The sequence below is a fragment of the Petromyzon marinus genome, chromosome 16, assembly GCF_048934315.1.
Source record: "Petromyzon marinus isolate PM22_M1 ecotype Great Lakes invasive population chromosome 16, UKy_Petmar_22M1.pri1.0, whole genome shotgun sequence".
In the NCBI taxonomy this organism is placed as follows: domain Eukaryota; kingdom Metazoa; phylum Chordata; class Hyperoartia; order Petromyzontiformes; family Petromyzontidae; genus Petromyzon; species Petromyzon marinus.
This window is the reverse complement of record NC_133682.1, coordinates 9,971,623-9,987,245: the sequence shown is the minus strand read 5'-3', so window position 1 is coordinate 9,987,245 and position 15,623 is coordinate 9,971,623. Positions and strand designations below refer to the sequence as shown.

Here is a 15,623-nt window from a genome sequence, read left to right as displayed (position 1 = left end):
CACGGCTCCCGGTGGCTTCCTACTATCGGAAGGAAGAGCGTTCCAGACGGCCCCAGAAGCGCGCGTGAAAGCGCCGTGTGGTGCGGCGGCTGCCGCCTTTGTCCGACGACTCGCAGACAAAATCCGCCGCTGCTGCTGCTGCTTCCGCTGCTGCTGCTGCTGCTGCGATGATGATGATGATGAGCGGAGTCGGCGTGATGGTTGATGCTCCTTTGACGACGCCGGCGAGGTGCCGTGGTTCACTTTGCGCCGCTCGCTCTGTGCGTAACGAGCGCGACCTCACCGGGGAGATTCGCTGCTGCTGCTGCTGCGACATTTGGCTCTTCGACGAGATTCCGCCTCCCTCGTCGCAGTGGTTCACTCCGTCTCTCCGTGTCCCTCTCCCCTCCTCTCGCCACCTCTTCTTGACCTCCCACTCTCTCTTCCGCTCCTCATCCCCATGCCCTCTCCCTCCCCCGTGCCCCCACACCCCCACCCTGATGCCCCCACTCCTCCCCGAGTCTCCCTCCGTCTCGCCACCCTCCTCTCCTTTTCCCCTGCTGTGCCCCCCACCCCTGTGCCCCCCCATTGCCCCCCCCCCGCCACGTGTGCAGGCTTCTCTGTGCGCATGCTGGACGTGGACGAGAATAAGCGCACGCGCACCGCCTACACTCGGGCACAGCTGCTCGAGCTGGAGAAGGAGTTCCGCTTCAGCCGGTACCAGACATCAACATCATCAGCAGCAACAGCACAAACATCATCATCAGCAGCAGCACAAACATCATCAGCAGCAACAGCACAAACATCATCATCAGCAGCAGCAGCAGCAGCAGCACAAACATCATCAGCAGCAGCACAAACATCATCATCAGCAGCAACAGCATAGACATCATCAGCATCATAGACATCATCATCATCAGCAGCATAGATATCATCAGCAGTGTAGACATCATCAGCAGCAGCAGATGCGGCTTTATCATCAGAAGCAGCATCATTGTCATCATAATCATTACATAATACGAGTTTTTTTGGGTTAGATCGCGTAAATATATAAATGTTGTGTCGTTAAACCCGCCACCACCCGACACAGCCAACTAGCAAGGGTTGTCACGTAAACAGAACGTGGCCAATTCGTTACTAGTGCAGCACGCCGGTGTGTTGGAGAGCCAAGCCACAACATTTACAATCTGAGTACAATCTGAGGACTCAGATTGTAAATGTGTTGAAGAGCAAATCCACAAGATTGTAAATGTTGTGGATTTACTCTCCAACACACCGGTGCGCTGTACTAATAACGAATTGGCACGTTTTGCTTACGTGACAAACCTTGCTAGTTGGCTGTGTCGGGTGGCGGCGGGTTTAACGACACATTTTTATATTTACGCGATCTAACCCAAAGAAAAAAATCTGCATTATGGATGATATTGGTCGCGAAAGCCTACGTGCTAATTAATCATCATCGATACCGAGACAATCATCAACAGCATGCTAAACATACATCATCATCGGCTGCAGCAGCAGCAGCATCGGCGTCGACATCATCACAAGCAGCATCAAGGCAGATGCATCATCAACATCATCAACATCATCATCAGCAGCAGCAGCATCCGCTCATGTGCAACTAGAATGAGGACGCATTGCTTCGAGTCGCGAGATGGGTGTGTGTGTGCGTGTGTGCGCGTGTGTAAGTGCGTCTTTGTGTGGGGAGCGGCGCTGTAGCGGTCAGCGGAGATCCCGAGTTGGATTCCCGCTCACGGTCAACGCCAGTGAGGATTACCCGAAGCGGTCCTGGGCCTCCTCTAGGTCGACTCAGCCTTAAATAAGTAGCTGGTGCGGTGCGCAAACATCGCCACTGGGGATACGAAGGCGGTCGGGCGTGGTGCTGGCGACCCACCACGCCGTGTGCCGTGCCGGCCTTCATAGGTGCTACTCGCTAACAGCACTTGCCCCTACAGTCTGTTAAGGCAATGCGGGGGATCTTTGTTTTCTTGGAGCGGTGGTGCAGCGGTTAGCGCACTGCGCTACGAACATGGCGACCCGGGTTCGATTCCCGCCCACGGCCACCAAACTCCAGTGACGAACATCTGAACCGGTCCTGGTCCCTCACCCAGGTCGACTCAGCTTCCAATGATTAGGATGTGTAAAGATCGTACGCTCGGGAGACAAAGGCGGTCGGGTGTGGAGCGGGCCACCCTCGTGTGTGCCACAGTGCCGGCCTTCATAGGTGCTGCTCGCTAACAGCACTTGCCCCCACAGCCTGTTAAGGCTACACGGGGGATCTTTGTGTTTACGATTGACCAAATCATCTGGAATCAGTGTCGTCAGATCCCGCAAGCTTTAGCAGAGTTTCAGCCCGAATAATGTAGAGATGCACGGACGAGCACGATGTACACCAGGTGTTATAGGCTGCGAGGTGTACCCAGTGCCGGATGAAGTTAGTGTGGGGGCCTCTAGCATATGTTATAAAGTGGCCCTGAATAATTAAAAAACACACATAAATATTAAAACACAAATGTGTAACTTGCGTAGTAAAGTAATTGTTTATTTTGTATTTGCTACACAGCCAGATAATACGACAAATCGCTCACCTGAAACACCCAGTCGTTCGTAAAAGTCGAAGGCGGTATAGTACTATAGTAATAGAGCAAGTGCAGAATCACTGAAACGGAATTGACAGCTTGAAAGCATTTAGCGTGGTGCCCTTGGAAGTGCGGGGCCCGTAGCTACTACATGTGCAGCTTTACATGTGTAGTAGCTACTATAAATGTAGTAGCTACTACACATGTGGTTGCTACGACACATGTAGTAGCTGCTACATATGTAGTAGCTACTACACATGTAGCAACATATGTAGTAGCTACTACACATGTAGCAGCTACTACACATGTAGCAGCTACTACATATGTAGCAGCTACTACATGTGTAGCAGCTACTACACATGTAGTAGCTACTACACTTGTAGCAGCTACTACATATGTAGTAGCTACATGTGTAGTAGCTACTACATATGTGTGTAGTAGCTACTAGCTACATGTGTAGTAGCTACGAGTAGTATGTATGTACATATGTAGTAGCTACTACACATATGTAGTAGCTACTAGTAGTACTAGCTACTAGTAGTAGCTACTACATACGTGTAGTAGCTGCTACATGTAGTAGCTACATGTAGTAGCTACTTTTGCGACGAGGATAATCCAGCACTGGCCGTGGCTACGTTGTGGGGCAGCACAAAGGGCAGTGGAGCGACACAACAATGCCGTGCTCCTCGGCATTCACCGAGCCGGTGAAGTATGGTCAAACATCGCAGCCGGGGTCGCGCGGCGTGGGGTGAGGCCTTCATCCAGCGGTGGATTGACGGAGGGGACCGTGCGTCATCATCACGACCGCTGCCCACTGTAGTTAATTTGACGTCGCGAGGTTTGCAGAAAGCGGCATTTGCTGTGATGGTTGTTGTTGTTGTTGTTGCTGTTTGTTAATTCGTGAGAGTTGGGAGGAGCGGTGCCACGTAAAGCTGCGTCGGTTCGCTTGGCGCCAGCGGTCGACAACGCTCGAGGCTCACAGCAAGAAGCGGCTGGGTTCGACTCCCTGGGCCGTCCATCCCGAAGGGGGGGGGGGGGGGTGGAGTTTGCGTGTCTCTCTCTCATCATCATCATCACGGTGGCTATGAGATGTTAACTACCTCGCCTGGTATACGGGAGATCGTGGGTTCCATCCCAACCCCTACGCCTGCTGCTGTATATTGGTAGTTTGCGTGTCTCTCTCCCCGTGGTCGCGTTTGATTCTTTTTTAATCCGAGTCCTGCGGGTTTTTTCTCTCCACGTTTAGAATCGACGTAACGCGTTCAGAGTCTTTGGCTGCTGCACCATTGCCACGTGTCGATAAGCCACCTCGTTGGGCTCCCATTCGTGAGGGCCAGGTCACTTCTGCTAAAGGTCTCCACGGCAGCTCAGTGGGGCCTTGACACTGGTTACAACAAAAAAAAACATGAACTAGTTTCGTTTCTAGTTTAAGTGACATGGAGCAGCACGGCCGTGGTTTTTAAAGGGACGGTTTAGGTGCGGGCCCCGTCGAAGGCGCGGGAATATCCCCCACGCCCCACGCCCCCCCCCAAAGCGCGGGGCCCGGGGCGGATGCCCAGAAGTTCTTTGCGTCTTGTAGCTACACCATTCCTGCGTGGAGTTTGTATGTTCTCTCTCTCTCTCTCTCTGTATATATATCCCCTTGGTCTGCACGGGTATCTCTCCCCGTTCGCCGATTCCCTTCCATGGCGAAAACTCTCGCAATGTCGGTGACGTTGGCGTTGGCCAAACGTCACAATGTTGCACAGGAGCCCCTCCCGAAAGAAACAACAACAACAACAACACGAGTCCTCGCACAACCGTGGGTCTTTTCTCATGGGCGAGCGAGTAATTGGTGTTAACGGTAATACGTGGATCTCACCTTTCAATCATCACGGAAATGCGACGAGTTCAACCCCAGGCTGCCGTGTGTGTGTGTTTGTGTTGGTACCCAAGTGGCTTTCCATGACCGCACGCACGACGTTGAACTTTGAACTAATGAATACTGCGCAACAGAGATCATCCACACGTCTCCGCTTATGAGCAAGTTGACATTGTTGTATCGCCAGCGCGGGTTCTCGAGTGAGGCAAAGATGATGAAAGTGGCGTGGTTGATGACTCTGCAGGAATGCTGTTCCCGACTCCTCCGGCTGGAATGAAGCATTGCTCCAATATCCAAATGTTGCAGCTTCATTAATGACGATTTTTTTTTTTTAAAGAGACAAAAATAAAAAATATATATATGAATTCACATCGCCCCCTTGCACGGACTGATCAATGAGCTGGGCATTAGGAAATCAAAATTCTGCTCACCCTCTAAAGAGGGACTGATTAATTGGCTGGAACTATAAAATTAAAATTAACTTCACATCCTAGGACGGGCTGACCAATGAGCTGGCATTATAAAATAGAAAATCATGTCGTTCCCTAAGATGGACTGATCATCGAGCTGGGCATGAGAAAGTACAAATTCACATCGCCCCCTAATACGGTCTGATCAATAGGCTGGCACTACAAAGTGAAAATTCGCCTTGCTCCCTAGAACGGGTTGATCATTGGGCTGGCATTAGAAAATTTACATTCAATTCACCCCATTGGACAGACTGATAAATGAGCTGGTATTTAAAAAAAAATCGACTAACCCTCTAAGGAGGGACTGATTAATGGGCTGGCACTAAAAATGTAAATTCACTTCACTTCCTCGAACGGGCTGATCAATGAGCTGGCATTAGAAAGTGAATCCAAATGTCGCTTCTCTAAGATGAACTGATCAAGGGGCTGGCACTATAACGTTTAAATTCACTTCACTTCCTAGGATGGGCTGATCATTTGGCTGGCATTATAAAAGGAAAATTCCTCTCACCACTTCGGACGGTTTGATCAATGAGCTGGCTGCAGAATGATAAAAATTCACCTCGCCACCTAGGACGGACTGATCAATAATAATAATAATTACAATCATGTAGCGATTTTCATCAAGGATCTCAAAAACGCTGTACATGACACAGCAGCTGCAGCAGCTGCTGCAGACGCACGGCGTACAAAATAACACCATGAATACATTTTAGAAAAAAAAACATATTTACTAAAAAAAAAATTAACAACAAAAATTCATAAGCGGGAGCGTATAAATTAGCGCAATGTCAAAAATGTCCACAGACTCAGACAAACCCTGGCATTTTTAAATTTTGATTTAAAGCTTTCGTGACTGCAGTAATTCATATTCTTAGTTTTTTTCGGTAAAGTCACGTTGACTTTACGTCGTGAGAATTTTTTTTTTATTGTTTTATATATATTTTGTTATTTTGTTGTTTCTCTTCAACGTGACTTTACCGAAAAAACTAAGAATATAACCCCTGGCATGTTGTGGAAGAGCTGACATCTCCACCCCCCACCCCACCCCCCACCCCCCACCCCACCCCCCGGACAGGTACATCCCGCGCGCGCGCCGCGTGGAGCTGGCGTGCGCGCTGGGCCTCACGGAGCGCCACGTCAAGATCTGGTTCCAGAACAGGCGAATGAAGTGGAAGAAGGAGGAATCCTCTTCCAGCAGCTTCGGCTGAGGCGGCGCGTGGCGCGGCCCCCGACACGCCACGCCGATGCGTTACGTGGGGCCACGCGAAAGGTATTGTTGTTGATTGACCGCCGGCTGTGTGCGTGGTTAGCGCACTGGACTTGCAACACAGAGGTCACCTCGCCGCCTGTACCGCCCCCTCCCGGCCATAGGAATGTGGAATTCCCGCGTCAGGGCTGTAAACGGGAGATGGGCATCTCACAGGCAGCCTATAGCACCTGTTATGCGCGCTGCTCGTCCATCCACGCACTGTCCAGGCTCAACCCGAGATGTGAACTCTCTCGCCAGGTACGCAGGAGGTCGTGGGTTCGATCCCGACCCTGATTTTTCTCCGGGTCCTCCGGTTTTTCCCTCCACATTTAGAATCAACATCACGCGTTTAGATTATCTGGCTGCTATACATTTACACGCGATAAGCCGCTTCGTTGAGCTATCATTTGTGATGGCCAGGTGGCTTATCATCAAGAGCCGTATAGCTCAGTTGGGCCTTAGCCGATGAAATAAAACAAAAAATATGTTTATGGTTGTAACCGTGAGTGCTACATCTGTACGTTGAACTCATCCACAATGTCCTGACCACTAATGAACGAATGCCAATCTAATGCCAATCTACCAGTGGCATCAACACGGGACTGCATTCATGGCATTTATTGTCAGGGCTCTACAGCTCTAGGGGGCCCTTACTTGGATAAAATAAAAAAAATAGTGTTAACAGTGCTTTCTTTTTTGTTCCTTTGACTCTGGGAGATATGTAAACTCGCTCGAGAATATTGTATCGCGTTGCAAAGAGCGCACCGTGTGCGTGTGTCTGTGTGCATTCTTAGCAGTTGTAGCACACGTGGGTGCGGGCTGCCACCGTGGCTTAGCGGTGGTTGTCCCGCCCAGGTCACCCACGCCTCGATCTCCCCGCCATCGACGCCTCTGTCCGCCCAGCAGCAGTATAAATACGTGGGTTGCAGCAAAGCGCGTCGATCGGCAGGCAGGTCTCGTGTGGTGGGGTCAAGGGCGGTGGGTACTCCAAACCGTAACACGTTTGGCCAGTGGTGGAAGAGTAGGCCAAGTTATTATATCGAGGGGCGGTTTGGGGTTCTAGAGCTCTCTAGCGGATGGGAAGGGGGAGGGGGGGGTGCTTCCGCTAGCAGTGGCGTCGGCAGGCAATTGCAGGGCTGCGCCTGTATCATCGCCTTATTATTATTATTATCATCAAAATAAGTTTATAATAATAAGACGAGACTCAAAAGGAAGCTGTCTCTGGTGTGGACCAATCAGTTTCAAGGACAATGCATAAATTATCAGAATATGTTTTTTGTTTGCATTCTGACCACAAATAGCGTGGTTAATGCAGACATCATTCTTCGTGAAAGGTCTCAGTTTGGTGTTTTAACATCTCAACACAGCTGTTTTGTTGCCAGAAAAAAAGGGGGACCAAAAAAACCTATTATCATATTTTGGTACTGGCAAAAGGAGGGTCCCGTGGATATTATAATTATTATTTTTATTATTCAAATTGTCGAGAGTCTCGCCCGCCCGCCCGCGACGTGAATCCTCCTCCAGCGCTGCGGCTGCAAGGACCTCGGTAAACAGAACGCCGTGATCGGCCAGAGGAGGCGTCGCCTTGAACAAGCGGGGCAGAGACCGATGCAGACGCAGGCGCTGGGGGTGAAGTGAACGCGAACTAGCCCGAGGAGCCGTGGCGCGGTGTTGGTGAGCGCACGGGGTGCTCGTGAGAGCCAGCGGCCGGGGTCGGACTCCCGGGCTCACGGCTCGGAGAGATGTCGGCAAGGGATGCCTGAGGACGGTGCTGCTACTCCGCTCACCACCCCCCCCTCCATCCCCCTCCACCCCGCCCCCCTCCACCCCCCTTCCACCCCCCTCCACCCCCCCGCCACCCCCGCCCCCCTCCTCCCCCGCCCCCCTCCAGCCCCCTCCACCCCCGCCCCTCGGTGTGACTCACCACTGCCACCTGCCTCGGCTGAAGTGGAACAACAACTACAGACGAACTACAGCGAGCACACCACCACAACCACTACACACCATTACAACCACTACACACTACTACAACCACTACACACTACTACAACCACTACACACACCACTACAACCACCACCACAACCACTACACACTTCACCACAACTACTACACACCACTACAGCCACAACCACTACACACCACTACACACGTCACTACAACCACTACACACGACTACAACCACTACACACACCACTACAACCACCACCACAACCACTACACACGTCACCACAACCACTACACACCACTACAACCACTACACACCACTACAGCAACTAACACTACACACACCACTACAACCACTACACACCATTACAACCACTACACACCACTACAGCCACTACCACTACACACACCACTACAACCACCACCACAACCACTACACACGTCACCACAACCACTACACACCACTACAACCACTACACACCACTACAGCAACTAACACTACACACACCACTACAACCACTACACACCATTACAACCACTACACACCACTACAGCCACTACCACTACACACACCACTACAACCACCACCACAACCACTACACAAGTCACCACAACCACTACCACTACACACCACTACAGCCACAACCACTACACACGTCACCACAACCACTACACACCACTACACACACCACTACAGCCACTACACACCATTACAACCACTACACACGTCACCACAACCACTACCACTACACACACCACTACACACCACTACACACACCACTACAGCCACAACCACTACACACCACTACAACCACTACACACCACTACACACCACGCAACCACTACACACCACTACAGCCACTACACACCACTACAGCCACTACACACCACTACAGCCACTACACACCACTACACACACCACTACACACCACTACAACCACTACACACCACTACAGCTGCTACCACTACACGCACCACTACAGCCACTACCACTACACACACCACTACACACCACTACAGCCACTACCACTACACACACCACTACAACCACCACCACAACCACTACACACGTCACTACAACCACTACACACCACTACAAAATAAAGACAAAGATCCCCCATATAGCCTTAACAGACTGTAGGGGCAAGTGCTGTTAGCGAGCACCTCGCTGTTAGCGAACACACCACTACACACACCACTACAGCCACAACCACTACACACCATCACAACCACTACACACGTCACCACAACCACTACCACTACACACCACTACACACCACCACACACACCACTACAGCCACAACCACTACACACCACTACAACCACTACACACCACTACAGCCACTACCACTACACACACCACTACAACCACCACCACAACCACTACACACGTCACCACAACCACTACACACGCCACCACAACCACTACACACTACTACACACACCACTACAGCCACAACCACTACACACGTCAGTACAACCACTACACACCACTATAGCCACAACCACTACACACCACTACACACGTCACTACAACCACTACACACTACTACAACCACTACACACACCACTACAACCACCACCACAACCACTACACACGTCACTACAACCACTACACACCACTACACACCACTACAGCCACAACCACTACACACCATTACAACCACTACACACCACTACAACCACTACACACCACTACAGCCACTACCACTACACACACCACTACAACCACCACCACAACCACTACACACGTCACCACAACCACTACACACGTCACCACAACCACTACACACTACTACACACACCACTACAGCCACAACCACTACACACGTCACCACAACCACTACACACGTCACCACAACCACTACACACCACTACACATACCACTACAGCCACAACCACTACACACGTCAGTACAACCACTACACACCACTACAGCCACAACCACTACACACCACTACACACGTCACTACAACCACTACACACTACTACAACCACTACACACACCACTACAACCACCACCACAACCACTACACACGTCACCACAACCACTACACACCACTACACACCACTACAGCCACAACCACTACACACGTCACTACAACCACTACACACCACTACACACCACTACAGCCACAACCACTACACACGTCACTACAACCACTACACACCACTACAACCACTACCACTACACACCACTACAGCCACTACACACAGCACTACAACCACTACACACCACAACCACTACCGCTACACACAACCACCCGCACTACACACCACAAGCACTAAACGCGTTACATCAAAGACAAATATCCCCCGTGTAACCTTAACAGACTGTAGGGGCAAGTGTTTTAGCGCGTAGCACCTATCAAGGCCGAAACAGCACACAAAAGATTGAGTGGTCAGCACCATTCCCGACCGCCTTTGTCTCCCCCAGTGGCGACGTTTACCACACAGCACCAGGTACTCATCTTGAGGCTGAGTCGACCTAGGGGAGGCCCAAGACGGGTTCGGATAATCGTCACTGGGCGTTGGCCGTGAGTGGGAATTGACCTCGGGTCTCCAGGGTTCGTAGCACAGCAGCGTAGCGCTAACCGCTGCACCACCGCTCCCCAGCCGGCACTACAACCGCAACAACCGCGGCACGCAACAACCACCAGCACCACCACAACCACCAGCACCACCACAACCACCAGCACCTCCACAACCACCAGCACCTCCACAACCACCAGCACCACCACAACCACCAGCACCACCACAACCACCAGCAGCAACAGCTGTAGCGCTGTCGAACGAGAGTTAAAGTTAAAGTCGTTAATGCCCCCCAAAAAAAAGAATTCCAAGTCAAGCGCGCCTTTACGTACGTACTGCATGTTGAACTTCTTTCGCACCGTACGTGCGTAGCCAATCGCGATAATCGGAGGTGCGGGCGGTAAGGACGCCAAACTAAACGCGCACACATAGACACAGACACACACAAAAAACAATTCTAAAGAAACGAGCTTTCAATCTGGCCGATTTTAAAGTGCACAGCTCCCCATTGGCTTCCTAACAGCGGAAGGGAAGAACGTTCCAGACGGGCGCCCGCACGAGAACAAGCGCATCTGAAAGCGCGCGAGGAGGCCCCCCCTTTCTCATTGTCGAAGCTTCAACTTCGCGTGTGAGAGGATACAGCAGGGGTACAGCCAGGGCAGGATTCAGATTTTGTAGGTCCCTGAGCTATAGGTACTGTGAGCCCCCCACCCCCCTCCCCCCCAGAGTTATTTTCAAAAGGAAAACAAAGTGAAAGAAAAATAAAATGTTTTTTTTTTTTTACACAAGGCTAACAACAAATTTAATTCAGCATTCACAAACGAAATCAACTTTTCACTTCATCTCTGGAGGCCCTCAAGCTGGCGGAGGCACCCTGGGCTTGGAGCCCCTAATGCCCCGTGCCTTAATCCGGCCCTGTGTACAGCAGGGGTACAGCAGGGGTAGAGCAGGGGTACAGCAGGGGTACAGCAGGGGTAGAGCAGGGGTACAGCAGGGGTACAGCAGGGGTAGAGCAGCCACGGGGGTTTTTGCCGTCAGCCCGTCCACCCACTCAGAGGGCAGGCAGGGCCTCGCACCTGCACCGTCACCCCCTGAACAGCCATGGCCGTGCTGCCCTCCGTCACTTCAACTTGCGACCTGGCCCATCACAAGCGATAGCTCAACGACGTGCCCTATTGTCACGTTGGGAATGTCTAGCGGCAGCCAAAGACTCTGAACGCGTGATGTTGATTCTAAATGTGGAGGGGAAAACCGCAGGACCCGGATACAAAAAAAAAATCGACGTGACCACGGGGGGAGAGAGAGAGAGAGACACACGCAAACTCCAAATATACAGCAGGCGTCAGGGTCAAGGATCGAAATCAGTACCTCCTGTATACCAGGCGAGGGAGTTTGCATATCCTAGCCACCGTGATGATGATGAGACAGAGAGTCGCAAACGACAAATAAATAACAGGCGTCGGAGTTGGGATTGAACCCACGGCCTCCCGTATACCAGGCGAGGTAGTTAACATCTCATAGCCACCGTGATGATGATGAGACAGAGAGACACGAAAACTACAAATAAACAACAGGCTTCGGAGTTGGGATGGAACCCACGATCCCCCGTATACCAGGCGAGGTAGTTAACATCTCATAGCCACCGTTAGCCCACGGGCCGTACTGCTGTCTATCACTTTGCTAAGAATGCCAGGGTTAAGAGTGTTGTTGTACGTTTCTGTCTTGTTGTGTCGGACAAAGGCTCAAAGTGTATGGCGGGTGGGGGGGGGGGGCGAGGGGGGGGAGGGATTGTGGGGGGGGGGCTCGTGTGGGTTGGGGGGAAAGCCGGAATCCGTAATCAGTCCCCCGGGTCGCGTTCCCCGTGTTGATTCTGCAGTTTATGAGTAATCGACATGAGGCGTGAGCCAAATGCAAAGTGTAAAGTGCCCTGCAGCCGATAGCTCTCTTATCTGGCACAGCACGGCAATTCCACGGTACCAAAGTTCACGGGGGAGGAGAGAGAGGGGGGGGAGGAGAGGGACACTGGGGGGGGGGGGGGGGTAGAGAGAGAGGGGGGGGGTGGAGAGAGGGGAGAGAAAGGGGGAGATGGGGCGAGGTAAACTTGTGGTAAGGGAGGGTGGAGGGGAAGGGAATGATGTTTAGTGGACAACATTTCGACTCCACCAGGAAACACTAAGCCATGTGTTAACATTATATACGAGAAGGAGGGAGCTGGGTAGAGATAGGGATGGAAGGCGCCTCGGTGGAGAGATGTTAACGACCTCGCCTGGTATACCGGAGGTCGTGGGTTCGATCCTGACCATGACGCCCGCTCTATATTTGGAGTTTGCATCTCTCTCCCTCTCTCCTCGTGGTCGCGTGGATATATTTTTTTATCCGGGTCCTCCGATTTTTTTACCTCCACGTTTGAGAATGGACATCACGCGTTTAGAGATTCTGTCTGCGATACATTTCAACGTGACGATGAGCCACTTTCGTTGAGCCATCATCCGTGGCCCGGTAGCTTCTGAAAAATAACTGCACAGTTCGGTGGGGCTTTACCTGGCAAATAAATAAATAACGAGATGTGTTTAGTTTTAAATACATGGTTAGGAGATAGACAGAGGGGGAGAGATAGCAGAGCGAGAAGGGGGGCGGGAGGTGTCGATGTTTCTTGCAAAGGAAGTGAAACAAGTCGTGAAATATTTCTGCCAACTAAAACAACGATTTCCATTCTGTGGACAACAACAACCACCACCACCACCACCCATCAATATTCACGGGGAGGTAGGGGGGGGGGTGCGACAGAGAGGCAGGGGAGAGGGCGATATTGGGTGTAAGCGACACGCAATGAACGTGTAAACATCGCATTTGATGGGCAGTAATTTCCACAATGATCGTGTAAGTGGCGTACGTCTCAAGGAGTGCGAGGATGGTCCACACCATCCAGGCATCCCCTGAAATTACAAACAGTGCTCATCCCTCGTCGGCGGAATCCGAACCAGCAGTGGAAATTCCACATTGCCGCGGCGGGGCCGAGTTTAACACGTCGCCAAGTGTTTCTCTCCCCCCCCCCCCATACCCCACCCGCGTGCCCCGCTATTTTATCGACCTTGAGCTGAGCCCGTTGGCGCCCGCGTGATTGTGAGTCGATCACTCTCGCCAAACCGCAGTCACCATCACGGATGGAACGCTCACGAATGAAATCGGTTTCAGTTTGAATCCTTTGAACTAAACTATATTATTTGTTTTTATTTTACCAGCTAAGGCCCACTGAACTACAGAGCGATTTTTCAGATGCGACCAGGCCATCCCAAATGACAGCTTAACGGAGCGGCATACCACGTGGAAAGTTTACAGCTGCCAAATGCTCTGAACGCGTGGCGATGTCGATTTCTAAACGTGGAGGGGAAAACCGGAGGACCCGGAGAAAAATCCACGCGACCACGGGGAGAGAGAAAGAGAGACGCAGACTCCAAATATACAGCAGCAGGCGTCAGGGTCGGAATCGAACCCACAACCTCCTGCGTACCAGGCGAGGTAGTTAACATCTCATAGCCACCGTGATGATAATCAGAGAGAGAAAGAGAGAGACGCACACTCCAAATATACAGCAGCAGGCGTCAGGGTCGGGATCTCACTCATGACCTCCTGTATACCAGGCGAGGTAGTTAACATCTCATAGCCACCGTGGCGCCCACAGGTGGTGATGGCTAAGACGGATGAGTCAGTACAGTACAGTGCTGTAGCGGCGTGCAAGGGGTGGAGCGGTGATGCTGTGCCAAGCTTCCTGCACTCTGAACCCTGGCCACCTGGGTTCGATTCCGACTCACGGCTGATATCTTCGGCGGGTGATAGCTGAACGCGTGTGTCGGGACGTCAACTTTTCGTCAACAGTGCGAGCTGACCAGCGTGGTGAAGTATGGTCAAAAGACCGCCACCATGCCTCACTACTACGGGCATTGGGAGGTAATCATCCAGCGGTGGATTTGAGACAAACGTGGGCTGTAGTTTGACCCAAACGATTGTTAACAATGATTGTGGTTGCTGCTGTTGTTTTAACGAGACATTGCGGGCACAAATAACACACGAGCTCAAAACTTTTGTCAACAAACACTGCCCGAGAAGGAAACAACAAGGCTCATTGCCCGAAACGTCGCTTGTTAAACACACGCTCAGAGGACACTATCGCTGTGCTCGTGTGCGAAAGGGAATGTGGCTCATGCATGAGTGTGCCTGTATGTATGTCAGTGTGTGTATATGTTTGTATGTGTGTATATGTATGTGTGTGTATGTGTGTATATGTGTATGTGTGTATGTGTGTGTATGTGGGTAGCGGTCGTGTAGCGGTTAGCGCTACGCTGCGTTATGAACCCAGCGACCCGGGTTCGATTCCCGCTCACGGCAAACACCAGTGACGATTATTTGAACCGGTCCTGAGCCTCCCCTAGGTCGACTCGGCCTCAAATGAGTACCTGGTGCGGTGTGTAGTAAACATCGCCGCTGGGAAGACAAAGGCGGCCGGGCGTGGTGCTGGTCACCCACCCCGTTGTGTGCCGTGCCGGCCTTCACTGGTGCTACTCGCTAACAGCACTTGCCCCTACAGTCTGTTACAGGCTACACGGGGGGTGGGGGGGTCATTGCCTTTGTTTTATTTTTTAGTGCGACCATACGAACGTTAAACAAGATGTTTATATGTCGATGGTAATTGCTTTATAGAGCTATTCAATATACGACTGAAAGAAGTGTTACGGGATTGAGATGTCAAAGGGTGTATACTCTCTCAACCCATCCATACAGCCACAAGCCCCAGCGGGTCTGATAAGCGGATGAATAATTTCAGCCTGTGACAAAATCATCCGGATTTAGATAGTTTTTTTTATTTTTTTGTCAGCAGGAAGTTACCCAGTGAGCTGCTGTTGGCCTATATCTCTCTCATCATCATCATAATCATCACGGTGGCTAGGAGATGTTAACTACCTCGCCTGGTATGCAGGAGGTCGTGGGTTCGATCCCAACCCTTACG

At 51.5% G+C, this 15,623-nt stretch overlaps 1 protein-coding gene across 1 annotated transcript in view; it reads left to right on the top strand.

Moving 5' to 3' along the window:
* PDX1 (pancreatic and duodenal homeobox 1) overlaps positions 1 to 15,623 on the top strand; it is a 46,929-nt gene that overhangs the window by 13,970 nt on the left and 17,336 nt on the right. Inside the window, exons 3-4 of the mRNA XM_032955194.2 lie at positions 594 to 696; positions 5,968 to 6,162. Coding sequence (XP_032811085.2) covers positions 594 to 696; positions 5,968 to 6,100 — 236 coding nt within the window. The 3' untranslated portion in view covers positions 6,101 to 6,162. The remainder of the gene's footprint in view (positions 1 to 593; positions 697 to 5,967; positions 6,163 to 15,623) is intronic.